Consider the following 26,877-nt stretch of genomic DNA (forward strand, 5'->3'; position numbering starts at 1 on the left):
GTGTCACCACCACCTGGCCAATCATCATATTTTTAGAAAGAATAGGAATCAAGTTCTTTATAGTTTATTATTTAAAACACGTATTTTAAAGTTGTACAGAATTTCAGACTAAAATACTTCATTTTTTAAAAACAGGATCAGAATGCAATGATTAAAATGTGAATATGCTCAGTTCTTCACTATGATTTTCAAACTGGATTTTTAGCCTCCCAATGAATTTTTTGTTGTTGTTGTTTCTTGAACTTTTAGCTCTTCAAAAGCACTTTAGAAAATCTTCAATCAAAAATAACTTATTGGGCTGGAGAGATGGCTCAGTGGTTAGGAGCATTGCCTGCTCTTCCAAAGGTCCTGAGTTCAATTCCCAGCAACCACATGGTGGCTCACAACCATCTGTAAAGAGGTCTGCTGCCCTCTTCTGGCCTTCAGGCATACAGACAGAATATTGTATACATGATAAACAAATAAATAAATATTTTTAAAAAAAAGAAAAAAAATAACTTATTAATTTCTATCACTGGTGCTTAGCCTTAGGTAGTAACTTAGGCACCAGTTACTAAACTGAATTCTGTCTTGTACTTGTAATTCTCATGTTACACAGTTGATAAGGCACTTTGCATTGTATTCGCTTGATACTTTAATTGACTCAGGGAAGAATTTATGACTTAGAGGCCAAATCTGGCTTGCACCTTGTAAAGTTTTACTGAGGCATATCTGTGTTTGTGTGTTTACACGCTGGCCATTGCAATGGCAGAGTTGGATAGTTCTGATAGAGAAAGCATTCTACAATTTAGAACATTGAATTTGGGGGGTTTGGTTGTTGTTTTTGTGTTAGAGACAGCATGGCCTTCAACTCCTGATGCTGCTATTTCCTCCTCCCAAGTCCTGGGATTATAGATGTCCATGCCTAGCTCTGAAATACTTGTTTACTGGCCCTTAAAAGAGATTTTCTAAACTTTATGTTAGATCATTAGGATTGCCCCCACAGGACATGGATACTCTGTTTTTCTTCTCATTTTGAGTGTCTTGTGTTGATCTGTCTCCATGTTTAACTTTTCCATGACTTAGTAGACTTGATCTGTAGTCTACTCCAAGGCCATTGAAGGTTTTTCATTTTTTTACTGTGTTTTGCTTCTACTCTTTTTGTTCTACTCTCTTCTGAAATCTCAACTTATTTGTGAATGTTGCCAGTCTTTTCCACGAGAGTATTTAAAATAATGATCATAGCAATTTAAGTTACCCAAGTTACCCTGATAGCCTTAGCATTTGAGTCACCTCTGGATTTTGTTTGTTTGTTTGTTTGTTTATTTACTTATTTATTTTGCTTGTTTGTTTATTTCCTTAGTGGTGCTGGGGATTTAACCTAGTGTCTCATATAAGTACTCTACAGCTTACCTGATTCTCTGGCCATGAATTTAGATCAACTAATTACTTCATTTATTGACAGGGTTCTTTTCTCTTGCTTATAGTATGCCTTGTAATTTTTCTTGTTCATGATTTCAATTAGTAGTAGGTCAGTAGAAACTGGTGGAAATATGATTTATGCCTGAAAACAGGAATGATTCTTCTTGGAGGGTACTAATGAAATTTGTAGGTAGTGCTATGAAGTGGTTAGAGTCAGAACCCAGGGCCCTGGCAGCTTTAACAAGAAACAGTGAACAGCAGAAAAAGGAGTTCTACTCAACGTAGCCAATAGGGAGAGAAGCAAATTATAGAAGACAGAGGAATACACAATTGGCATCCACCCCTGTGGATCCGTCGTCTGTTCCAGTCTCACTTGCAAGGTTATCAGACGTATTCCTGGGAGATTCGCTCCCTCTCCAGCAGGCACTATAGCCCCAGTCCGTTTCCTATTCCAGCATGAGACTCTTGGGGAAACTCCAGTTCCTTGGGGTCCCCAGTTTCAATGGGCTGATAGTCAAAGGGAGTGGCACAAGTGTCTCTCTTTGCTCTTGCCAGGATGGTTTCTGCAGATATTGTGTTACTGTTGCCATAGTTACGTTCATACTACAAATCCCCCTACTCTTACCTAGTATTTCGGTGGGAGCTGGATTGCTGAAGAGTTTCTCTTCTTCAGTTCTCTCTGTATGCCTGCCCCTCAAAGAGGGTTTTGCCCTCTGTTTTCTAACCCCCCTTCAGCAATAGATTGTTATTCCTTATTTCTCAGTGTACACTAGCCAGGCAGTGATGGAACTGGAATGTCAACCATGTTCTAGGCAGACTCCCTGTTCCTGAATGATGTGTATGCAGGGGTGTGTCAGAGTGGTCCTCAGTGCTCTTGCTTCCCCTTCAGAAGCAGAGAACCCCTAGTTATCTTAGCATGGAAGGAGGATTATATTCCTTTTCTCCCTCTCAGAGCCACAGTTCCTCACCAGCTATGCCCTGGGCGTATTTATAGGGTAATAGGATTGGCTATTCTATCCTCAAAAGCTGTAGGACTTTTGTTCATATGAAAAAAATGTCTGGCCCATTGGTGGTGGTTATGGTGGTGGTGGTGTGGTGGTGCATGCCTTTAATCCCAGCACTTGGGAGGCAGAGGCAGGCGGATTTCTATGAGTTTGAGGACAGCCTGGTCTACAGAGTGAGTTCCAGATCAGCCAGGTCTTAAAAAACAAAAGAAGAAAAGAAAAGGAAAAGGAAAAAGTGTCTGGCAGGGTCCTTGTGCTTTTTCCATGGCAGTGACCACTTAGCTTCTTCAGGCCACCTTTTCTGGTCCCCAGTCCTGCTTCTCGTGTTTCCTGTGCATACCTACAGGAGGTTTGTGGGAAGCCTGTGTGGTGGTGTGGACTGTCCATGTATATGCTCCAGAATTTTTATATGTGTTGTATCTCTAGACCCAGCTTCATGGTGTGCTAGAACTCATTAGAAAACTTAGTTTAATTCTCCCCAGTTGATGCCTTATGACCCTCTTTTGGATTCAGGCTAGTTGGTTGCCCTGTGCCCTCAGCTCTCTTTGATGGATTTGTTAGAATTATGATTTTAAAGGCCTTGCCTGTCAGGCCTCACTCATGCTTTGTTGTAACTCAGATGACCAAACCAGTATGTCTCTGTTGACTTTTATCACTTGGTTGATTTGTAGGAAGGGTTTGCTATATTGTTGAAAGTTACACATATATAATACACACATGCTGATTTTCTTTACCTCTCTCTCATGTTCGCAACATGTATTATGTTCTCTTCTAAATGGCCATCAGAATGCAGAGGAATAGCTACTTAGGAAAGTGGGTAGGGTTGGGTTCTCAATAAAACCATGGAAACTACAGAGTAATTTGGCCATAAATTGTTCAGAACATTATTCTAAAGTCTATAATTTATTATGTTCTGAGTTACTTTGACAGGGTAAGATGCTTTAAAATTGCCTTAGCTCTTTGATTTCTGTTCTATAAATAGCCATGTTCCTTAGAGAAAAAATGTACATGTATAAAATATTCTTTGTTATTAATAGGCTTTCAGATACTAGGAACTCAATGACTTTAAATACATTCTTAAGGAGAATAGGATGGGGAAGTGGTGTGCTGATGTGGTCTGTTGCTTTCTTTAGTAGAGGTGAATAGTCCCTAATTATGTTTTTTTTTGTTAAATAGGATAAATTAAAAATAATACTGTTTGTTTAACTCCCATGGTTTTGTAGATACAACGGAGAGTGGGATCTAGCTCAGAAAGCATTGGATGATATTATATACAGAGCCCAGCTAGAATTATATCCAGAGCCACTGCTGGTAGGTTCTTTGCTTAATTATACAAATTCTTAACTTACAATTTTTCAGAACTATGCATTGAGAAGTGATACATAGCATATTAAAATGTCATTATTATTCAGTGCTTCATGCTTTGTTGTACTGGGAAATGTTACATTTAAATTACTTGCGTAAGTTTGGAGATTTAATTAGACTGGTTTAAGATATTTCACTGATAGCATTCTCTTCTGCTTATAAGAACTTCAACATTTAGATTCATTTGTCAATTAGCATTTGATATTGAGAAAGAAGCCTAATTTATTATTTAACAATCACAAACTTCATTTCATTCATACTGTTTTAAGATACAAGTATCCCTCTGACTCTCTTACTCCTTATTGGTAGGTATGTTGATTATCATATAATACCTTGGAGAAAGTATTCTTTTTTTATAAATCTGTTAACACTTAGTCTTATATTTTATCTAAAAGTAAATACTACATCTATTTATTGATCTTAGACTTTATTTTTCCTTTTAGGTTGCTAATGCAATAAAGGCTTCATTGCCTCATGGTGCCATGAAATCTAGTAAGGAAGGTACACGGTGTATTCAGGTTGAAATCACACCAACATCCTCTAGAATATCAAGAAATGCAGTTACCAGCATGTCAATAAGAGGTCACAGGTGGAAAAGGCATGGTAAGAACTCTTCACATTTGAGTCTTAGTGGCTCTTTCACAATTCTTTCTGCGGTTGTAGTACTAGAACTTGTAACGTTAGGAAATAGCACCATTGTAGCCTGGAAAAGGAAGTGCTAGCTCATCACCTTTGACTTTTATCCAGGGCAGTAGACAATGAGGGGAGTGGACGTTCTTATGTTCAATATATGAATGAAGAATTATGTAAAATTGTACCAGCTACAGCAGCGTAGGAGAGTAAGAAAATGCATTTTAGCTACTCATATACTTTAAGTTGCTATTCTTGAGTAGTTGTGCATAGTCCTTAATGAATGTTCTTACGTCTCAGTCAGGCATTTACCCAGCAGGTTTTTCACACTGGAGTGAAACTAGCAGTGATCTTACGTTCTGTCTGGATTCCCGGGTGAAGAATGCCATGCTGTCAGTACAACAACAGGTGTTTCTGTTTTACAAGTTTATTTTCATTCAGGACATGTCAGTATTCCTTTTTATTGTTTCATTTTACTCTTGTAAGATGTTGCTGGAAGTTAATTTCATTCACCATGCCACCTCCATGCTTTCCCACTTCGGTCTCTTCTCTCAATCTACTACTTGTTTAATCCTTCTTCCTATCTGGCAGTCACGGTAACAAGAACCAGAGGATCACTGTCACCCTCCTCAGAAGCAACCTTTGCATGGGAGGCAGGAAACTTCGTCCTTACCTCGAGAGAGCATGGGGGGGGATGTGTGTTAAGGGGGAGGACTCTACTCTGCCTTCCTCCTCCTCTGCTGATGAAAATGGCAGCTCAGCTTGATAGACTATAACTCATATCAGTGTTCCTTGGGGGAGAGAATGGACAAAAGAGGAAGAAGACATTAAAAAAGAACAGATCATAACGCAGAAAGCTAATCCTGACTGAGGCTTGCCATTTCCCCCTCAGACGTGCTAAGAGAGAATATGGCAGAAAAGAACAAGAGTGAAGTTATACCATTTAACCAATGATCAATTTTTGATCCTACTCCCTTTTAAAATTACTGTAGCAGTCCTAAAGGTCCAACAGGGAGGCATAAAAGAGGTGGTGCTGTTTGCTATTAGGCAAATAAACATACAAAATCCATTTAAACTTGCGAACCCCAAATGTACTTCAGTGAAACTATGCTGTTTAATGAGAATACATTAGAGAAAGTAATCTAATGGATAAGTGATACACTAAAGATTAGTAATTCTGTCCAGCTTCATTGTATGAAAGTAGGTGCAGATACAACAAACTGGATTGTACTGGCCTCATGGACATAATCACTCCCAAACTACTGCTTCCAAAAAATGCAAGAATGAATTCTAATTTCCACTTTCCCTTCTTACTGTTTAGATGGACATATTGGGAAGGGGGGGGTGTCATACAGTTCAAACATGAGAGAAATATTGATGCTCCCTAGTTTGTGCATGTGCGTGTGTGTGTGTGTGTGTCTATTCACACACCTGCATGTATGTGTGACCATGACCAGATATTTAAAAGAAAGAGATACATATCCTGCAACAAGATGGAAGTTATTTTTTAGAAACATTTTGTAGGAAAAAAAATGCCAAAACAAGATCAAAGACTTCTTGTGTATATTGCTTCTGTTATGCTCTTATGGATCTGTGTTCAATTTTGACTGCTCCTTGCAGGGTTTGTGCTCTGTCTCAGGCTATAACCTTATTAAAGTAGCCTTTTTATTGTCTGTTTTTATGTTAGCCTTCACATCACTTGAGCACAAATGTCATAGATGAGGAAAGAGAAGAGAATGAACTATAAAAAGAGAAGAAGACACAGCCATGAGCAGATACTGAATATGGATTAGCTTTATTTGTCACTTTACACTGTGTGAGTTTCTGTTACCCACTGGCCTACAGTGAAATAATGCTTGTTTAGTCTGATGTTTCTCTGCAGGGGCACCAATGTCCTTTCTAAGGGTAGTTAGTCTTGGTTTTCCTTAGTGAGTTTCCATCGTTACAACAGAAAGTTCTAAACGCCTCCCCCAGGCCCTGTGCTGAAAGCCTGCACTACCTTTCACACCATCATGCTAGCCTAGCATCCAGCCCTGAATCACATAGGAACCATACCTTCCTAGAGAAGCACTGTTCATGGAATTACCACATTCTGCTCAGTTCAGCCCTTTCCTGTGATTTCTGCCTGGACATACTCTTGTCTGGCTCTCTAACCAGCACTGGATTCTCGTGGAGAGGATGATTATCATTGTATACTTCTAAATATGTAGACAGTTTTCAAATTAAAAATAGATTTAAAATTATCTTTATATGATTATATTATTATATTTATATAAAAATTGCAACAATGTATAAGTAAAATATTTTTTAGAAATAGTATGAAGGGGACATAATATGAAAGGACCTGAAGACAGGGTGGCCTCCAGTGGCCTTCCTATATGCTCATTTTTCTGAAGCATGGTACTGTAGAGTCACTGCAGGATATGACTGTGAAGACATTGAGAGTTCCTGTGTTTGATGGAACCCTAGATATGCTTTCTCTTCAGCTCCTCTCCCCACTCTTACCACAGCCATCCTCAGACACACAACTGTAACCCTACACAAGTGGTGATGGAGCCTGGGGAAGAAGGCAGGAAAAGCAAAATCAATTTTAAGGAGTATTCTATTTTTTCTTCTTGAGTCCTTTGTTTTTTCCACTTGTGAGAAAGACTATAGCATTTCTTTTCTGTTGAGCTTTGTCTTAGTTGCTTTTTTTGTATTGCTGTGAAGAGACACTATGATCAAGGTAATGTTGACAGAAGTTTCTGTCCTGCCCAGTCTCACAGCCATTCAGTCCCAACAAAACACACAGAGACTTATTAAATATTAATTATAAATTGGTTGACCTGTAGCTCAGGCTTATTATTAACTAGCTCTTACAACTTAAATTAACCCATAATTCTTATCCATGTTTAGCCACATGGCTTGGTATCTTACTCAGTGAGGCATTCTCATCTTGCTTCCTCTGCATCTACTGGTGACTGCAGACAGAGCCTTTCTTCTTCCCAGAATTTTAGTCTGGTTGCCCTGCCTATACTTCCTGCCTAGTTACTGACCTATCAGTGTTTTATTAAACCAATACAAGTGACAAATCTTTATAAGGTACAAGAGCATTATCTCACAGCACTTCCTCTTTTTTTCTTTTCAAAACAAGAACTCTGAATCTAATCTCTTTTGTTTAGCTTTTTTCCTGACCATTATCCATACCAACTTGTAACCAACACTCCAAACAAAGACAAACATGGCAGCATGTAGGCAGGCATGGTGCAGGAGCAGTAGCTGAGAGCTCACATCTGCTTCACAAGCAGGAGGGAGGGAGAGAGAAAGAAAGAGCTCTAACTGGGAATGGTGCAGGGGCAGGGGGTTAAAACTTCAAAGCCCTCCTCTAGTGACTCATCTCCTCCAACAGGGCCATACCTCCTAATCCCAAACTGTTCCCCAACTAGGGACCAAGCATTCAAATATATGAACCAATTGGGGCCATTCTTGTTCAGAACACCACAGTTGCTGTAGCAAAATACCCTGAAAAAAGAAACTTAAGGGGAAAGGGTTTTTTGGCTCACGGTCTGAGGGTGCAGACTATTGTGGTAGTCAAGGCAGCGGGATGTGAGGCAGCTGCTCACACTGTGTTCCCCAGTCAGGAGGAAGTCAGTTGAAGCATGTTCGCTTGTTTTCCCCTTTTTATAGTCTGGAATCTCAGTCCAGGGAATGCTGCTACCCAGAGTGTGTGTGTTTCCCCTACCTTGGTTAGCTTAATGAAGATAATCCCTATGAGGAAGTCAGAGCCCAGGTCCTGGGAGATTGACAGTTGATCCTAGCCATCACAAGCTTTCTCCTCTATCTGGTTGTATTGTGACCGGTTTTGTCATTTGCTTGGCCCTGTGTTTTACTTTTTAATTAACAGAATGGTTTTTTCGGGGCAAGTTTAGGTTCACAGCAAAAGTGAGTTTATAGGATGTAAGTTTTCATGTCTGCCGTCACTCACTGGCACTACTGTCCTGTCCTGCTGTCAACCAGCAGCACCATTGTGTGCTTGGAAGCTCTGGGTTTGCACCCTATTTCAAGTAACAGTAGAAGGGTAGTCCCAGAGGTAGGTATTATTTTAGAGAAAGCTATTCAACAGTTCACTGTATGTTGACCTTATCTCCACATTTTTTCTCTTGATTGTTTGAATATTACAGTGAAGTGGCTTCATTCAGTATTGTGCCTTTCAAATTCCTCAAGTCTTGTATTTAAGTCTTGAGCAAGTTTTAATGATTCAGCCTATGTTTGGAAATGGAAGTTATAGTGCTCAGTTGTTGCTTTGACTTTTCCTGGTTTCATGGTTAGTGTCTTTATTTACATGGCAATAATTTAATTTTCGGTACTGTTGTATTTCCTTTATTCTGTGATGTAAATAATTCAAGGCAAAGGTATATTTTTCAAATAAAGATTTTTAATTCACTTATATGTTGAGGCTATATAGAAAGTAAAAGGCAAGTAGAGGAAGAAAGATGAGATTAAAAAGTTAAGGATAAATAGGTTGTAACAAAAAAGAGCTAAAAATGAAAATTCTAGTAAGAAAAACAAGCTAAATTTTGATAAAGCAATAGCATTATTTTTAAAACCAAAAAAGGGCAATTTTACCTAAATGTTTTCTGTAAAAACTTAAGTAAGATAGAGAGAAAAGGAAGACAAAGCATTTCTTTGTGCTTTATTCTGTGGTCTTGAGAGTTTCTGTAAAACAGCAGCTGCTTCTGCCTTTGCAGCTGTGGGACCCTGTCCTCTCAGAGTTTCTGGGCCCACAGTTCCCCCCCAGACTTTCTCTTCTTACCCCTCTTCCAGAGAAAATTTAGCTGCTCTTTTTGTTTGTTTCCCACAACTACCAATATTATGACTCATTCTTCTTCACTTAAAAAAAAAAATACCTACATGGGAACAACATAAGCTATTTTCTGTTTTCTCAGAATGGTTACTGAAATAACACTGCCGTTTTATATAAGTCCCCTATTTAAGTTAGAGACTGACATATGGTTGTAAATAATTGAGCACGGGCAACTTTGCAACTGGTAGCTAATAATCCACCCAAGTCTCCATCTCTGTGTCCTTTCCTTTGTGTTTGCCGAGGGATGGCAGCAGCAAGTACAAAGCATTCTGTGTGCTTTGAAGTACCACATGAAGGCTGCTGGGTTTAACCAGCCACAGGCTGACTAGTTCTTTAAGAATTGCTTTGTTAGCTAGCCAGTAATTGTGTTCTTGATAAGTTTTAACTAACTAATATGACATTCAAATGATATTCTCCTCTTAAAACATAAATTCTGAGTTTTCTTAATTTGAAATAAATGTGCTCAGTTTGTGAGTACTATCAAGCGTAAGAGCGTGTGTGTTATACAACACCAGCAGTGTGTCCAGCGTTGCTGTGGACGTCCCTCTAGTACCTGACATATTGTTATTAGAACCAGGATTTTTATTTATTTATTTATTTTAAATTTTTTATTTTTTTATTATTTATTTTTTTATTGAAAAAATTTCCTCCTCCTTCCCGCCTCCCTTTTTCCTCCCCCTCCTCTCACTCCTCTCCCCCTCCCCCCACTCCTCTCCCCCTCCCTCTCCAGACTGAAGAGCAGTCCAGATTCCCTGCCCTGTGGGAAGTCCAAGGTCCTCCCCCCTCCGTCCATGTCTAGGAAAGTGAACGTCCAAACTGGCTAGGCTCCCACAAAGCCAGTTCATTCAGTAGGATCAAAACCCAGTGCCATTGTCCTTGGCTTATCATCAGCCCTCATTGTCCGCCATGTTCAGAGAGTCCGGTTTTATCCCATGCTTATTCAGTCTCAGTCCAGCTGGCCTTGGTGAACTCCCAATAGATCAGCCCCACTGTCACAGTGGATGGGTGCACCCCTCCCGGTCCTGACTTCCTTGCTCATGTTCTTAGAACCAGGATTTTTAAAATGTTGTTTCATACCTAGTTTCTTACTTCATCTTGTTAATGTCAAAACAGAAACTAGATCTCTCTTGGATTTCTCAGTTACACACAGAACTGTCTGCAACAGGAAAGTGTCAATAATAAAGGATAATGAAAATATTTCTAAACTAGATCCTTTGAACATCACTCTACTTTTGGTCTCTTTTTTAGTGGTGGTAGGGATTGAATCCAGGGCTCCCCTGTGCTCTATCCCTAACCTTTGAGTTTTTGAGGTAGGATCTCAGTATGCAGCGCAGGTTGGTCTTAAACACAGAAGTCCCCTCCTTTAGTCTCTCATGTACCTTTTAATTAGTAGATATTTTTAATTAGGGCTACTTTTTAAGTATTTTGACTTAGAATTTCCAAGAATTCAACCTTTTAAGTGGTGAAAAAGAATTTTAAATAAGAGGTAATATGTATTTTTATGTTTTCTGACATGGTGACCAAAAGCAAGTACCTTGAGAATTTTAGAATATTTTACTACTTGGAAGAATCAGAGTGTGGAAGGGAAGGGTGGAGGGTGGAAGGAGAGTGGGGAAAAATATATAATACATTCCTATCCAAACAATTAGAATGAGAAGGATTTAAAAAAAGAAAGAAAAAAATCAGGTTAATACAATTTAGATATATTAAGTCCAAAAAAAAGAGCAATTGAAAGTTACTATGTAAAGCAATTTGATTACAGCTTTGATTTATAAAATTGTTTCTATTTAATGGATACCATGGCACTTAAAACTAAGTGAGATAGTATAGTTCAAGAGACTTGTAATAATGTTATAAAATACCAGAAAAGTCGTTTGTGTCAGAATTTGCTCAGTGATTAAGTGTTCTCTTACTAGATGAATAAAAAAAGAAATGATAAAAAGCTTCAGAGGCTGGGATATAGTTCAGTAGATAAAATACTTGCCAGGCAAGTCTCAGGATCAGAGTTCAGATCCCAGCACCCATTTAGGCACTAGGTGTGGTGGTGCAGGTCCATAACTCCAGCCCTAGGAGATGGGTATTGAAGATGGTAGGCTTCTTGGCGCTCGCTGATGAGCCCTCTGTGTTAGAGAGTTGCGGGTTCATTGAGAGACCCCTTAAAAAACAAGGTGAAGAAGCAACTGAAGGAGATATATTCCTGAACTCTGGCTTCCACACACATGTACATGTGCACACACATAAACACACAGACACACAAATGCAGAAGATACTATTTGTATATGAAATCATTTTGTTTAAACTGGCTAGTGCTGTCGACAGTATTAATAAGTTTCTAGTGTGTATAACATTGATGAAGCAAGACAGTAGTTACTTTGTAACTGTTGAAAAGATAAAAAGTCATAAATGCATTTCTAGGAAAATGTCTTTAAAATAATTGTTTATAAGCATCTCAGACCACTTAAGACTGTCTTTCTAGATAGTGGAGAAGAGACACTCATAAATCTTGAGATGGAATATTTATTTTGCGAGTCTGATTTTATGATTTAATGAGAAAAGGGCTTAAACTGAGGGAAATGAAAGTTGGTAAGAGTTTTTAAAACATTTTGAGAAATAGTGATAATTTGAAACTTTGATGGCAAACTTTAGTAACTGGTTATTAGAATCCCTTCTACATCTCCAATTAGAATGTCACAGATCTAAGCCAGGCCTGGGGGCACCACGAACTGAGATGGAGCATCATGGTGGTCAGGGCCAGCCTGCTCTGCACAGTAAGTTCAGAAGCTCCCTTGCTGCACCGTCTGCTTCTGACTTTCAGGTGTAGCTTTCTGCTCTTGTCCATCTTCAATCTTGCCTTGCTCAGGGAGCAGCCCTTTCAGTCGCAGTCCTGGTTTGGTGCTTCCGTGAAGCTTTGATCTCTTCCTAAGACTACTGGCCCAGGCTAAACCTTGCCACAGAACTTCTTCTTTGTAACTTGGGATATACTTGTGTTCAAGTATATTAAGCAGTGTAACTTCTGTTGCATTAAAATGTTAGTAAAGTATGCAGCTGGTTGGTCCATGTGCCTGTTGGCGGCTGCCTTTGCAGTCTGAGTGCAAGTTCCCTACTGCTTCCACCTCACTTTAGAGCATTCCCACTCCGACTCCCTAGAGTCTTTCCTCCTAACCCTCGAACATTCGAGAGTCATTTCTGCCTTAGGACCTTTGACTAGTTCTTTGGGATGTTTGGCTGAAATTTGACTAGGAAGAAGGTACCCATTTGCACCCTTTCTTCTTCCAGATTGTTCTGTATCCAGTACCTTTTCAATATTCAAATCTCAAGTGATTTTTTTACAGAGAAGCCTCCCAAAGTACTCTGAAGTAGCCTTGCCCCCCATTAGCCTGCTTACTGGCTCCACTATTTTTATTTGCATTTTTCTGCTATTTCAAATTTGTTTTTCTACATAGAAGGAAGAACCGGTATCTATTATGTTTGCCATTGATCTCTCAGTGCCTAAAATGATGGCTTGCACATTATGGGTGCTAGATACATTGCAGTTACATTCATGGGTGAATGAACGGATGACTTGAAAAGTTTTAGGGCGAGCAATTTGTCCGTCTTTTCTAACTGTTTTATTGCTGTATGAAAGCTGGTTTGTGGGGTGGTGTTTGCTCATCTGCAATGCTGTCAGTTGTTAGAGTTTTCCTTGTATTCTCTCACACGTGCATATATTTTCATCATTTACCTCACTTCAATGTTTAGCACTTTGGTTTTGTTTAATTAACATTTCAAATGTTTCTCCAAATTCTCCTGGTAACTTTATTATAGTTATTTTAATGGCTACATAATATATATTCCGCCTTGAGTTGTTAACTTGTCATTTACTCACCTGTGTCCATGTATCGAATAAGTTGCTTCTAATTTCTCCTGTTATAAATAATCCTTTAAGGTACACCCTAGTAAATACGTAGAGGATGTTCCTCCATTTGATAGAATAAAATATGATCGTTAAAAGGCAGTATTAAAGAATAAGAATTGCTCAGGCACCTTCTACCATTTTGTACACGTATGCAGAAGGAGCTGCATTATGGTAACTTGTAGAGGATGCACATGGCTGTCTTTGGAATCTAAAGCTCTTTTCACAATTACTGTCAAAGCTATGTGATGCAGCCCTTCAGCTGTTCTAAGCTGTAGGCTGTTATTTCACAGAGAGGTTTCAGGAGCTTCATACCATACTTTAGCTCATAAGTTTGAGTACAAAGATATGTAAATTCTCTTAATAGTTCAATTGTTTTTCTTAAAATTGTCACCTTTAGTAAACAGAACAGCCAGAAGGCAAGTAAGAACAGAACCTAGATGATCTCATGAGTGCAGATAGAATAGATATTTGGATTTATGAAATTATGTTTGTGAGAAATCAGTTTTAGTAATGGTCGTAATTCACTTCACCTTTTTTCCCCTCAAAAATCAGAAGAAATATTTAGGGTGAAATTATTTGAGTTACGTTTGAGGAGAAAATTGGAATTATCTATTAAAAGTGTACATGGCCAAGCATGGTCTGTAGCTCCAGCTGCTCAAGAGGCTGAGGTGGGAGAATCAGAAGTTCGAGGCCAGACTGGGTTATCCAACAAGAATCCATATTAAAGTAGACACTGACAAAGGATAGCATAGATATTCTTAAATTTTAAATGTTTATAAAGTGTGTGTGTTTGTGTGAATGTAAGTGTGTGTGTGTGTGTGTGTGTGTGTGTGTGTGTGTGTGTGTGTAGGGAAGTAGGGACTTGCGTGCACATTAGGGGGTCTGAGGACAACTTTGTGGAGCTAGCTCTCCCTTCCACCCTCACATGGGTTTGGAGTTTCAAACTCAGGTTGTCAGGTTTACGTGGTGAGTGGCTTTACCCGCTGCATCTTGTCACCTGAGCGAGCACCCCTATCTCTTCATCTCCACAGGTGCCTACAAGCTATGAAACAGTCTCGGAGAATTTTCTTTTTGGTTATTTCAAATTTTTAATTATTTGAAGTCAAATTAAATATTTCAAAAATTTATACCCAACAAGGTTTTAAATTAATTGTAATTCCTTTTGCATACATTTTTAAATTCCAAAGAAAAGCAACTCTTTTGTTATCTAATTATTATTCCCTTAAACATCTTCTACATAATTTTCTTACAGAAAGATTTAATTACCTCTCTTTAGTTATATATGTCATTTTTTGGATAACAATAAAAATGAACTGGCTTATAAAATATTTTTGGTGTTATTAGGCATTATAATAAACCTACATTTAGAAATTCCTACTTCATTTTTCTCAAAGAACTTTTGCTCTTTTGCCATCTAAAAATTTTTATTATCTTAAGCTGTGTATTACTTGACTGAATAAAAGAAAAAATAACATTTTCCAAGCTCACCTTTTTCATATCTTCTGCATTTTCATCTTTACTTATTTAAAGAATAATTTTATCTTGCAATAGAGATTTGTTCAGTTCATTTAAAAAATAAATTTTCAGGCTCTCGGGAGATGAATCAGTGGTTTGGAGGACTGGCTGCTCTTCCAGGGGACCCAGGTTCAATTCCCAGCATCCACATAGATGCTCACAACCATTCCTAACTCCAGTTTCAGTGGACTAGAAGCCCTCTTCTGGTCCACAGAGCACTGTGCAAAAAAGTAGTGCATATGCACACACGCAGGCAAAATAACTACACATATAGAATAAGCATTTTTTTAAAAAAAAAATTAAAGAAAAAATAACCAAAAAGATTTATTGTCTACTATATACAAGTTACTTTCCCAGTATTAGGTATTTAGCGCTGGCCAGACCAAAAATCAGTGTCACTGTGGAATATACAACTAGGTAGACAAGGTGATTGTAGCTTGTTATAAGTAGTTTTCTAAAAGAAACAGAATCAGGGAGAGGCGTTATGGAATATGAGGATGTTGAGACAGGGAAGTCTGCATTGGAAAGTCTTCTGAAGAAGTAAGGTGTGCCCCTCAACTGTTGGGGAAATCCAGGGCCAGTCCAACAGCTCTGGGGAACGAGGGACTCAGTCACACAGTTATACAGTGGAAAATGCCAAAGACATTAAGGAAGGGATCATGTAATAAATGCTTGGGACTTTCATCATCTTTCTTTTCTATCTAATTTCCCTAAAAATAATCTTGCCTTTCTTGCTCCTTCCAGAATAACAGGCTCTTCTTTTTATGGATTTAATGAGTAGTTAAGACATTCTGGTTACCTTTAGAGCACCACTTGTATTATTTAACCAGAGTTCATTGTTACGGGAAAGCGCTCGATCCCCTTTTCAATCCCATTTAATTTCATGATTTTACATCTGCTCAGCCCCTGCCTGCTGTCCTGATAGTGGCTAACGGTTCAGTTGCCAGTGCTGCTTTATTAATGCTCTTCTCACCACTTCTAGTTTCCCTGCGGATTTCCACCAGAGAATCGCCATTATTAAACCTTAACTTCCATCAGCATATTTTCACAAATAAAACCAATTAAAAACAAAAGTAAACTGACCTTGAGTTTATTAATTCCTTGTGTATTCATCTAGAGTGTATTTGCTGTGGCTGTTTGTTCAGCCAAAGTAAATTATTTGCCTTCTTTGAAATGACCAAGATTCTAAACAAATAAATTAAACATTGTTGGGAGACGGCAGAGAACATTCAATCAAGTTGACCTAACAAGTTGAGTTAGAATTCACCATATATGTGAACAGACGATTGAAAACGGAAGTCTCATTTCTTAGCCTCTCTCTTTAAACAGTTGTTTAAACTTTCTAAACTTCAGTTTCCTCTTATGCAAATGGGGATTGAAAGGCCTACTTCAGAGTCTCAGTGCCATAATTGTTTTGAGAATATAATAGAGTAATATCTGAGAATGTGCTAAAAAAAAAAATAGTGCCACTGAGTGTCCCTTATTCTATAAGAATGCCTATGTGTAACTTTTAAAGTTTTATAAAATTTAAATATTACTTCTTGTTGTTGTTTTTTATAACTGGGTAACTGCCAATATTTTTGCTTTACTTTTTGGAGTGGAAATCTCTGTACTGTTTCTTTTTGAAGTGGTTTCTACAAACGCAAAAGAACAAGTCTTGGCTGCCACCCAAGAGTGCCATGGTGATTTTCTCTGTGTTGCCATGACCTCTGGCATGTACTTAAATAGGAATTGATTGCCCTTACTTTTGATTATAGCTATTAGCAACTGGGGACAGGCTTGGTTAGAGAATTTACACACAGGAGCAGCAGGGCCCTAGAGCGCCACATCCTTCAGCCTGCCTGAGAATGAGAAACTTGGTGTGGAGAAGCTGTGGCCACAGGTGTGTAAGCAACAGTGAAGAGAAATAATTGTATCAGCTCATGCTCGTGGCCGCAGGACAGCAGGCGCTTTGAGGAGACGTGCGGAAGTGTTCCCTGTGCGAGGTGCGATAGTCAAAGTCATTTTCCAAATACGAAGGAAGCAGAGCATTGATTTCCAAACTCAGCTGCACATTTGTACCCCTGGAGCTGGAGACATGCAGTGCCCATCCTCCTCATCCTACTGTGAATCAGGCCGCTCAGGGTGGAAACGGGCACCGGGAATGCTCAAAGATGCCCGGGTGTTCTTGACGCAGCAAGCTAGAACTCAGGCATGTGCAGCTGTGGCCTCTGTTCCTTTACTATCTATTCTGCTTCAGACGTTACACAGTAGTAAGGGGTTGATAAGTCTGTCTCTGAAAACATTTTGAAAGCACAGTCATTTTTCTCAAACAGATGTGTGTGCTACATTTTTTTAAGAGTATAAACTGTTTCTGTTTTTGGTTTTGGTTGTGTTGTCTTATGTTTCTATGGAGTTTAAATTTCACCACTTGTCCAATTTTCTACATATTTATATTATTTTTACCACTTATCGCAGATATTTCCTTGAGCTTTAAACCTTTTGGATTTAAGGCACAAAATAAAGTCATCTTTATAGGTATTTACTAGCTGTGAGTTTTGTTCATTTGTTTGAATTACAAGGATATTTTCAGAATAAATTATTGAGAACCAATTTGTTTTTCCCTATCTATTTTCATTTTTCTCCATTGTAGTAGTGGACTGTTACAAGCTGACCAAAATGCGTGGACTCAGTTTGAACCTGAAGAAATAGACTGTTTAATTCTACCTTATGCACATGAATGTTTGCTGAGTGCGGGAGACAACAGCTAGAGCTGTAGGATTACTGACCATGATGCCGTGGTTGAATAAGCATTTCACTAAGTACCATGGTTAAGTCACGCTTAATGTAATCTAATTAAAAATAAGATGTGGCGTGTACAAAGGGGACTTTCTGTGTGCTTTGGTTACCATTGGTGACAAGAGCCAGAGTTGTTGCCTGTATAATTTGGGACATCTACCTAAAGTTTGCATATGTTCAGTTGGTCACAATGTTTCTTTTTCAAGGAATTCTATTTTTGTTTATTAAAAACCGTGTTTCATAATTTATGTGACATATGTGTGAAAAATACAGGCAATGAACTGATGCTCTGCAGACTTTTAAAGAGCCTGAACCTGTTGTCTTCTGTGCTATCACGGGATTGTAAATCATGGAATCACAGTGTCAGTGTTTGGCTTACGTCATAACATTCAATCATCGAGTTTTGTGGGTTTTGTTTTGTTTTGCATTTTCTTTTGTTCTGTCTTCAGCCATCATTTTGTCTTATCATCTTCAATTCTAGAGCAACCTGACAGCAATAATGATGCTACTGAAGTGGGCATCCTTGTCATTCCTGAGATTAGTGTCACAAGTGTGTCTGGAGAGAGAACCGGGAATGGGGAAAAAGGCAGAGCACTAGGAGACATTGATGCCCAGCACATGCAGGGTGTGCAGGAGACAGCCACAGACCCTAGAAGTGAGAGCAAAGGCTTGCCTGAGCTCAGGAGGCAGAAATCTGTAAGAAAAATGATGGAGGATGGAATGGCCACAGCTGGCAGAGTGCAGTTTTAGCAGAGCACTTTATAGCCACACCCAAGGTATCCCGAGGCAAGGGCACTGGTGCATGCTATGCCACAGTTGCACAGCCACAGACGATTTGCATGTCATCTAATAAAGTGCATGAATTGTGCATCATAATTTCTCAATGACTTTAATGCTCTTTGGAATGATTATCCCTAGATGATCTTTGAGGAATCTGTTAGAGAAACTGAGGCAGAAAACTGCTTCTGAAGTAATTTTCTGCTTAAGTTTGGAACTAAAATGATTTTCCCATCTTATATATAAAGGTTAATGTATATAGAATTTAACCATATATATGTTTTTTTTAAATTCTTTGAGTATTTGGAATAGAGAATACAACCTTCTTTTAAAAAGAAACCTCTTTAAATATTCTTCTGTTTTAAGTTCCTTGGTAGGAGCTGTGATAGAGAGGTCACCCCCCCCCCAGTGTATAATGTCTGATGGTTTTTCTAATTGCTTCTGCTCTTTGCATGCATAATATATTCTAAATCACTGTCATTTAATTACAGTGAACTTTTTTGACATTTATAGAATGTTTCAATTTATCCTCTGATTTCATTTTATAATCTATTGCTTTAAGAAATTCTGCTAAGGTATTGATTTAAATGTAATTGATTTGGTATTACTCTTTTAAATGTTGCTTGAGATACTTAATGTTAATTAATCTTTGTCATTTCTTTGTTTAGGAGATACAGAATTAACAGGTCAAGAAGAACTGATGGAGATAACTGAAGTTGACGAGGGATTTTATTCCAGGGCTGCGTCTAGCACCAGCCAGTCGGGTCTCTCAAACAGTAGTCACAATTGTAGTAACAAGACAGGTGTAGGAAAGAACCAGAGACGGTCAGGAGGAAGCAGAGCTGGAGCAAAAGAGAGAGAACCTGCAGGGGAGTCTTGCAGAGATCACTTTGCTCGCAAACAAACTCAGAGAGCCCAGAGCGAGAACCTTGAGCTTCTCTCTCTGAAGAGACTGACCTTGACCTCCAGCCAGTCCCTGCCCAAGCCCAGCAGCCAAGGCTTGGCTAAGACTGCAGCCACTGTGTTTAGTAAATCCTTTGAACAGGTCAGTGGTGTCCCAGTCCCACGCAGCCCCTCTCCTGCCGTTGGCTGTGTTGCTGGGGCAGATGCCCATAGGTTTTCTGCTTGTAGTCTCCAAGAAGAGAAGCTCGCTTACGTGTCAGAAAGAACTGAGCTTGCCATGAAGTATCAAGCAAGTCCACAGGGACCTCCCAGTATTAGCATCACTTTGTCCGCAGATTAACTTGTAACTTATTTTTCTCTTATAACCAGTGAGGCTGAAAGATGGCTTTGCTCCTATATGAAAGTACCGAGTCCTTCATGCCTGGTCCTGGCAGGAGGCCTGTGTCTTGAATTTGGAAGGCTCCTTTGACTATGAAGGGAAGAATTAGTAGTTTGCAGAAAACTGAGATATGGTCTTGTAATTTCTTGGGTACCCTTCTCCCCTTGGCTTGAGTTCTTTACTCTTCCTTCCTCCTTACCATCCCTTGTTATTGTTGCTCTAAGATTGTGAACATGACAATAAAGTTTTGTAGTTGTCTGAGTTGGTACATCCTCAGTGAGGTTGTTTTTAATACCTCGTATTGTAGTGTTTGTGTGTTTGCCCTGAGAAGTCAAAGAGAGTCTCTGTATGAGAGGACTTGGCTGTGGAGCCTGGACAGAGGAGCGAATCCATGAAGCCATGACGACAAACAGGCCTGTGGAAAAGAAGAGAGCAGTGAGGATGCCAAGTGCCGTCAAAGCTCTGTGACCACAACATCCTTAAGATGAGGACAGTTTGCTCACACACTGCAAGTTGCCTGGAAGGACAGTTGCAAAGGGAAGGCAGGAGGATTTCTGTTGGTGTCCTTAGAATATTAAATTGCAAAACTGAGATTGCTGGTAGATAATATTTTCGAGTGTTTGATCTGGATTTCACAGGCGAAAGTCCCTTTCGGTTTCTAAAGTGTAACCAGCCATAAAGCTGAATGACTCTGCTGCTCAACTCTGGAATCCTAGTTAGATTGTATTTTAGAGTTCAGAGCTCACATCACAGAAGACTTCCTGGAAACCACTGTAAATCTTGCAACGTAGCTCCCAAGATACCAGTATCAAGCATTTAATAGTGAACTGTCTGCAAATGAAGGAAATAGATAATTTTTCATCTACAAAATGTGATAAAAGAAAATGAAGCCTCTGGACAAAGGACACTACATTATCTTAGGACTGCTTGTATTTGTCTTCCTCAATTTAATATAAGAAAAGAAGAATGTACTTCTCGTTTGTGAGCTTTAAGTGTTCCTGTTATGATGTAGAAAGAATAAATCAGTTACACACCCACCCCTGCCAATCAAACACTTAAACTAAGAAAGGCGGTTAAGGCAGAAGCTAAACAGCTGTGTCTGTAGCTCCGGGGAGCTCTGTGACCTCTTGGGGGACTTGCAGGCTCGGTGCCTGTGCTGATCTGCTCTGTTGGCTAAAGCACTGAGGAAGCCAGTGTGTTCTAGTAGTGATTGGAGTGAGGAAGCAAGGTCAGTGGGGAAGACCCGGGAAGCTGACCACTTCCTGGTTTCCTAGACTCTTAGTACACCAAGGTCTCCTTATTCATGGTCCCTAGCTATGGTCACAAGAACATGTTTTGTGTTTCCGTTTTGAACCTGCGTGGGTCCAGCTCATATTGACGACAAAACTGCATTGTTGTAGAGGGCAAAACATTGACAGCTGAGATCCAGTTCTAAATGCTTACCTACAGGCTAAGACCTGTGCTTCTCAGCATCGATGAGTTTAACATGTTAGTTTCAGTAATGAACGAACTGTCGGCTTAAGTTGTCCTCAAAAGTTATAAGGTAACTAGAGAGTAAGATTGATATTGGAATGATTTAATAGTAATCTTGTGTACCATTGAAAATGTTTGTAAAATGTCACTGTGAAGTTCCTATTGTCTTTTTGTAATTCTTTAGCAAAGAGCTTTTCTTACACATAGTCACTAACAGTATTGATAAATATTAAGAAGAAATTGAAAAGATTGTCGTTAGGCAAGTTAAGGTGCTTGCTTAAGCATAGAATAAGTTTAAAGCAACATTATCTGGCATAAATGAGAGATCAGGATAATATTCAACTACTATAAGGAAGCCTCATTTTGATATTGTTCAAGACATTTGCTACTCATGTGGTTCAAAGACCATTGGTGTGACCTGGTATCTTAATAAAACTTCACAGTTTTAGAGGCAGACCTAGTCAATCAAAACTGGCATTTTAACAAGGTCCCCAATGATGCTTGTGTGCACTCATCTTTGTGCAGGCAGTTTCAGAGTGCTAATTAGTTGTCTAATATGCAGGAGTCTCCGTGGTCTCACAGCCTGCAAGCACAGATATTGGATACTAGATCTTCATACCGTCATTAGTTTTGACAGCTCGTTAACTTTCTAATAATATAGACACATGACTTGTTACACCCTCTCATTTTAAGTTCCTAGTTCTCACTTATTTCTGTAGTAAAAATGAGGCATCGTCTGCTTCTCTTATTGATTGTGAATGAAACCAGAGCCTCAGATGCTGCAGCTTTTCAGAGGAAAGGCGCTACCTTTGGTTTTGAACTGTTCCGTGAGGCACAGCTTGTTTGCATGTGTTCATGCTCCTTTACGGCTCTGTAACAGCTTACACCATGAAGTGAGTCTGAATTTTGGCTCCAAATGATTTACAACAATTGATTCTCTGGAATGTGGAATTATGTTAACAATAGATTCTTTGTACTCCTTTTGATACTATTTCAAATATGATTGTGTACATTGAAGGCTTTTTATAACAGTTGTAAAAGTCAGATGATGTTAACTACGGTAACAATTGTTATTATACTCACAAGTCTTTCCCTACTCACCTTTCAAATGTGAAAGGTTGGGTAGATTTGTGGGTCACTTTTCTATAAAGTTGTTAAGTGGATCCAGAGTAATAGCTCTTGCCAAGAGGATTCCACACAGGACTGGGGTCTGGCACCCCATAGTTCAGCTATAAGATAGGGTTCTTGAATTGGCCTGACCCTTGCATTCTTAGAGCTGTGCTGCCTGGGCACCCCTGTGAAGCAGTGCCCAGCACTAACCTCTGAAGTGCAGGTCAGGAGAGAAACAAAGTGGACTTTTTCAGGGGTCCCTCTGCCTGGGTGCCTCCCCTCCTCCCTGGAGCCTCGATCCGGAGGGGGTCACTGGGAGGCTTCCTAAACCGTTCATCTCTGTAACACCAAGAGCAAGGATTCCCTAACACCTTATTTGTTTTGAAAAAGCAATTTTTCATTGCCCTTTCAATTGTAAAGCAACCACCCTGCAAATAATACCCAGTTGTTAAAAGTTGAATTAAAGGGAAGTATTTCTTTAAATCAAAATAGATAGAAAGGATCCCAGTTTAAAGGGATTTTTGCCCATTTTGGAAAGTCATAACTAATGTTGAACAGTAAATTACGGGGTAAATATTTACTCTGAAACATGATTTTAAGCAAGAGCTGAAGTAAGGTAGCTTAATGTCTAGGTCTACAGGCACATTAAACGTCTATAATAAGGAAAGCTCAATAAGGAAGCATATGTTAAGTATTATAATAGAAAAACACAATGTTGGGTACTAAGGTGTTGTAGATAGAAACTAATGTACAATAGTGTCTTCCCAGTCCCTAAGTGAAGGCTGACACCCTCGTCCTCTAGTGAGCATATGTTTACACTCGTAGGCTTGCTGCTGAGTGCTGACACAGCGTGTCACTGAGATGTGTGCTTAGTACCAGTGAAGAGTACACCAGTGTGCTAGCTTCTGTACTCTGTAACTTGCACATATCCAAAAAGACTTTGAAGATGGTTTTGTAACTTACAGTGGAGTGCTAGCGGACATGGGTCTCAATTGTGGGTTCTTTTTTCCTCTCCTGTCCCCCATACTGTCCTGTTGGAGCTGACCTTGTGCCTCTGACCTTTACTTCTGATCATGTGGTAATGCTAAACTCTTCTCACAGATAAACTTGTCATTGTTTTTCTAGAGTTTACATTCCTAAGAATAAACGTGACTTTGGATATTTTTATGTGCTCTCTACGTTTTTAAGGTGTTGAAATAAACTGGAGTTGAGTTTTCTGAAGTTTTGTACATTTGTATACATATTATCCATATGCAGTACTTTATACATTGTATTTCCTCTTGTTTCATTGAAATAAAAACTAAAAAGTAATTTTCCAGATCATTTTAGTCATTAAAAGCTGCTATAAGAGTTTGTGAGCTTCGCAATGGGGCGGGGGGAGGACAGAAGTCAGCGTGGGGGAACCCAGCTGCTGGGAGCTGCTGGGAGCTGCGGCCATTAGCCGGCCAGTGACTTTCACTCCTGCCTTTATAGCTCAGGATGAGGAACTGGGAAACCCCATTAGTGTCCATCCAAGGATGAGCTCCGGGTGTGGGAGGGATTCTTGAAGCATGGCCAAAGTGAATAGGATTGCCTTTAACTTCAATGAGTTTGTCTCTGAGTGCAGAGGGCTTCCTCAAGACCTGAGCACAGGCCTTTAGGTGTGGTGGGCAGAGCAGAGTTGGGCTGCTGCTGGCTTCTGGATGGTAAGATACACCCCCGTATTTCATTTATTGGTGGCAGGTGATCCCAGTGGCATTCCTGATCTGCACTGTGTACACTGAAACAAGCCCCATTAAAAAGAGCATTATAGTGGGCAGTTGATTATGTATGTGACTAACTCCTGCTAACCTAAGCAAATACTTCCTTAGCTACTCTTAGAAGATGGCTTGTAGAACCAGCACCTGACAGTTTAAAGACTTGTAACTGGATCTTGTGACATGAGCAGTCTTCTGGTGACGGCACAGTCCCTGGCCAGCTCTCCTAGTAGAGTCGGACTTTGTTAATACCTGCATGCCCACTCTATACTCATTCCATAATTTCTCTTGGGTTATTGTGGTGTAATAGCTGATTCATCACTTGAGTACTCAAAACTGTCTTTAAAAGTGAGCAGCACCCCATTTTACAAAAGAGGAAACTGAAGTTTTCAGGGAGCAGGTGCCTTGCTCAAGGTCACCAAGTGGTGGGTGGCCATGCCCAACCTTGAATATAGGCTGGCCTTACAGCTCTGTTATTGCTCAGTAAAAGGATCCTAAGTCCTGTCAAATGGACATATATTTAAACTTATTTAATCCATCTTAAAGTAAAATTTTAATGAAACTAAATGATGCCATATTTTGTGGAATATGAGATAATTGTGCTTCATTGGTGATTAGAATGCTAGTTATTGCTGTATTTAAAATATACTAATTCAAATTAAAATAAATGGTTCCTTAGCTTTTTAGATTGGTAAAGATTGGAACTGGTATTTGTATTTATCTGGAGAAATCCTTAGTGCCGGAGACAATTGGTGGTAATGTGAGTTGCTACAATGGATTAATGAGCAATTCAGTAGACTCATTACCCATGCCTTTGACCTAGTCATCCTACCCTATAACTCTTCTACTCTGTTTTACATTAAATTTTGTTGTTTGTAATAGGAAAAAAGTCAGGACTTTAACTGTCTCAATTAATACATATAGTGAGATGATATAGCCATTAAAAATGTGAGCCCATTTCATTATATTTATGTTGAATGTCTATGTATATATTACATATTATGTATATTATATGTAATATACACACTTATACACAACATTCATGTGTGTTTTTTGATACCAAGGAAGAACACTGTTTATCAAAATGTGGTCTAAAGACAGGCTTGGGACTCAAGAAATGGACTAGCAGCTAAGAGTGCTTGCTGGTCTTCAAGAGGACCTGAGTTCAGTTGCCAGTGCCTACATCCGATGGCTCAACCAACTCCAGTTCCAAGGGATCCAATGCCCTCTTCTGGCCTCGGTGGACATTCAGACACACACAGCATATACTTACACAGACGACCACACACACAAGCATGCACGCACGCACACACATACATACGCCACAACCTATGTTGTGAAAAACTGATGCTTTGAAAATGGAGATTCTTGGGTTTGTGCTAATTCTCAAGAATCCTAATCACTGTGTGTGAAACTTGGAAACCTGTATTTCTAGTAAGTTCCCCAATTTAACATCAAGTTTGGCCCAGTAACTACCAGCAGTGGATTAGGTATTCGGTGCCGGGTTGTTATTAGAAAAGACTTCTCAAAGAGATTGGTATTTTCAGTGGGGTTTCTCAGTTGTCAGTGACATTGCTGACAGAGACCTGTAGTGAAAGACAAACTGTTCTGGCATTAAAAAAAAATAGACTATTTCCTGTATGTGAGTGCATACCCATTAAGTCAACAGTCTCCTTTAAAACATCTTTGCTGCTGTTTAACTTCAGATGACTTAACAAAGCAAAACTAAATAGAACTCACTTCGTGAGGGGTCACCTTGGCGTCTCTGGCTGCAACAAGGAGTAAGGTACTTGCAAAACTGGAGATCTCTGTGAAAATGAGCATCTCTGTCATGAGGGAGGGATTGGGTCTGGAAGAGTTCCTAGTTAGGATTCATGGTGGCTGCGGGAGGGAGGGGCGGGGGCGGGGGTGTCTTAAAGAGCCTTGCTAAGTCAGCCACTGAGAAGCAACCGCTAGGATTGCAGATTCTTATTTCCAATTCGTTTAGTGCAAAGAGAGAAATGGAGATGCTTCGTGCATTTGCTTCATTCATTTATATTCTTCTCTTTCCTGGACACAGAGTTCCTGGAATCAGTAACGAAGCCAGGCTGATACAGGCAGGCCCGTCCTCTCTTAGCCATTCTGACACTGCCCATTAGCTGGGGCTCATGGGCTTGAATTATTGCCTTTTTACAGGGGTGGTAAGTCAGTGTGTTTACTGACTTCTCAGGGCTACCCTGAAGATCCCCACAGTTTCTTCTGAAGCGCCTTGACCCTAACAGCCTTTGGGCCTAACCGTTTGCTCTAGGACGGTCACTACGTTGTGCTGTGTTTGTGTTTTCCCTAGTGAGGCTTTAGTACGTTCTGCACGATAGAGTAAGATGTGTTCTGCTAGATGGACTCTGACTCTGGTCCAGGAAGGCAGCAAAACCACAGCGGACTGTATTGTTTCTCATGCACTCAAGGGAGGTTGGGAAGCCTGTTCCCTCCCATTCCCCTGCATGGAGCAGGGTAAAGTGTGATTACTGTGACTCTTAGGCATGTATCTGCATAAATATGTTGCAAATATAGACATCATGTTTTCTTTTCCTCAGAGCAATAATGGAGCAGAATGATTTTTCTATGCTAGCATTTGGCATTAACTTTGTTGCTGTTGTCGTTTTCTGCCCTATCATTCTCTCCTGTGTCTGCTGACTTAATGATGAGACTCAAAACAGATGACGAAATAGGCAAGACCTGTCTTCTGTATTTCACATTCTCCTTGCCGCACTAGCTGTGGCTGGGCTGGATGCGCTGCTGTGGAATGCCGAGCAGTCAGGGTGCTCATCGGAACCCTTGCTCATTGTTTAACCTGCACCTTTCTACCCCTGACCTCTGTGTAATTGCCAGTTACAGTTTCTTCTCTCCTTTAAAACTACCCTCCCCTCTTTTATTGCAATCCCTCGCTAGTTCAGAATCCTGTTGCAATAATTACTTCTTTCTTGGTGGTTGATTGTTTGTTTTAGAGACAAAGTTTCTCTGTGTAGTTTTGGAATCTCTGCCCCCCCCCCCCAAGTGGTAGGATTAAAGCTGTGCACCACCAACACCTG

At 39.7% G+C, this 26,877-nt stretch overlaps 1 protein-coding gene and 1 long non-coding RNA gene across 3 annotated transcripts in view; both read left to right on the top strand.

Annotated features, from left to right (window-relative positions):
• Hycc1 (hyccin PI4KA lipid kinase complex subunit 1) overlaps nucleotides 1-23,384 on the top strand; it is a 73,699-nt gene extending 50,315 nt beyond the window's left edge. The window contains exons 9-12 of one of the 2 annotated variants that reach the window (XM_050126604.1): nucleotides 3,629-3,716; nucleotides 4,214-4,373; nucleotides 17,913-18,207; nucleotides 18,877-19,025. In XM_050126604.1, coding sequence (XP_049982561.1) covers nucleotides 3,629-3,716; nucleotides 4,214-4,373; nucleotides 17,913-18,181 — 517 coding nt within the window. In that variant the 3' untranslated portion in view covers nucleotides 18,182-18,207; nucleotides 18,877-19,025. Of the gene's footprint in view, nucleotides 1-3,628; nucleotides 3,717-4,213; nucleotides 4,374-17,912; nucleotides 18,208-18,876 lie in introns of both variants that reach the window. The other variant, XM_050126602.1, reaches the window with a different exon arrangement.
• LOC126491165 (uncharacterized) lies at nucleotides 4,818-17,245 on the top strand. The gene is made up of 2 exons (XR_007589333.1): nucleotides 4,818-13,958; nucleotides 13,989-17,245. It is a non-coding gene; the product is annotated as an uncharacterized lncRNA (long non-coding RNA).
• Nucleotides 23,385-26,877: the final 3,493 nt, after the last annotated feature.

The sequence above is a fragment of the Alexandromys fortis genome, unplaced genomic scaffold (genome assembly GCF_014885135.2).
Source record: "Alexandromys fortis isolate MF-2015 unplaced genomic scaffold, M_Fortis_MF-2015_v1.1 scaffold_245, whole genome shotgun sequence".
In the NCBI taxonomy this organism is placed as follows: domain Eukaryota; kingdom Metazoa; phylum Chordata; class Mammalia; order Rodentia; family Cricetidae; genus Alexandromys; species Alexandromys fortis.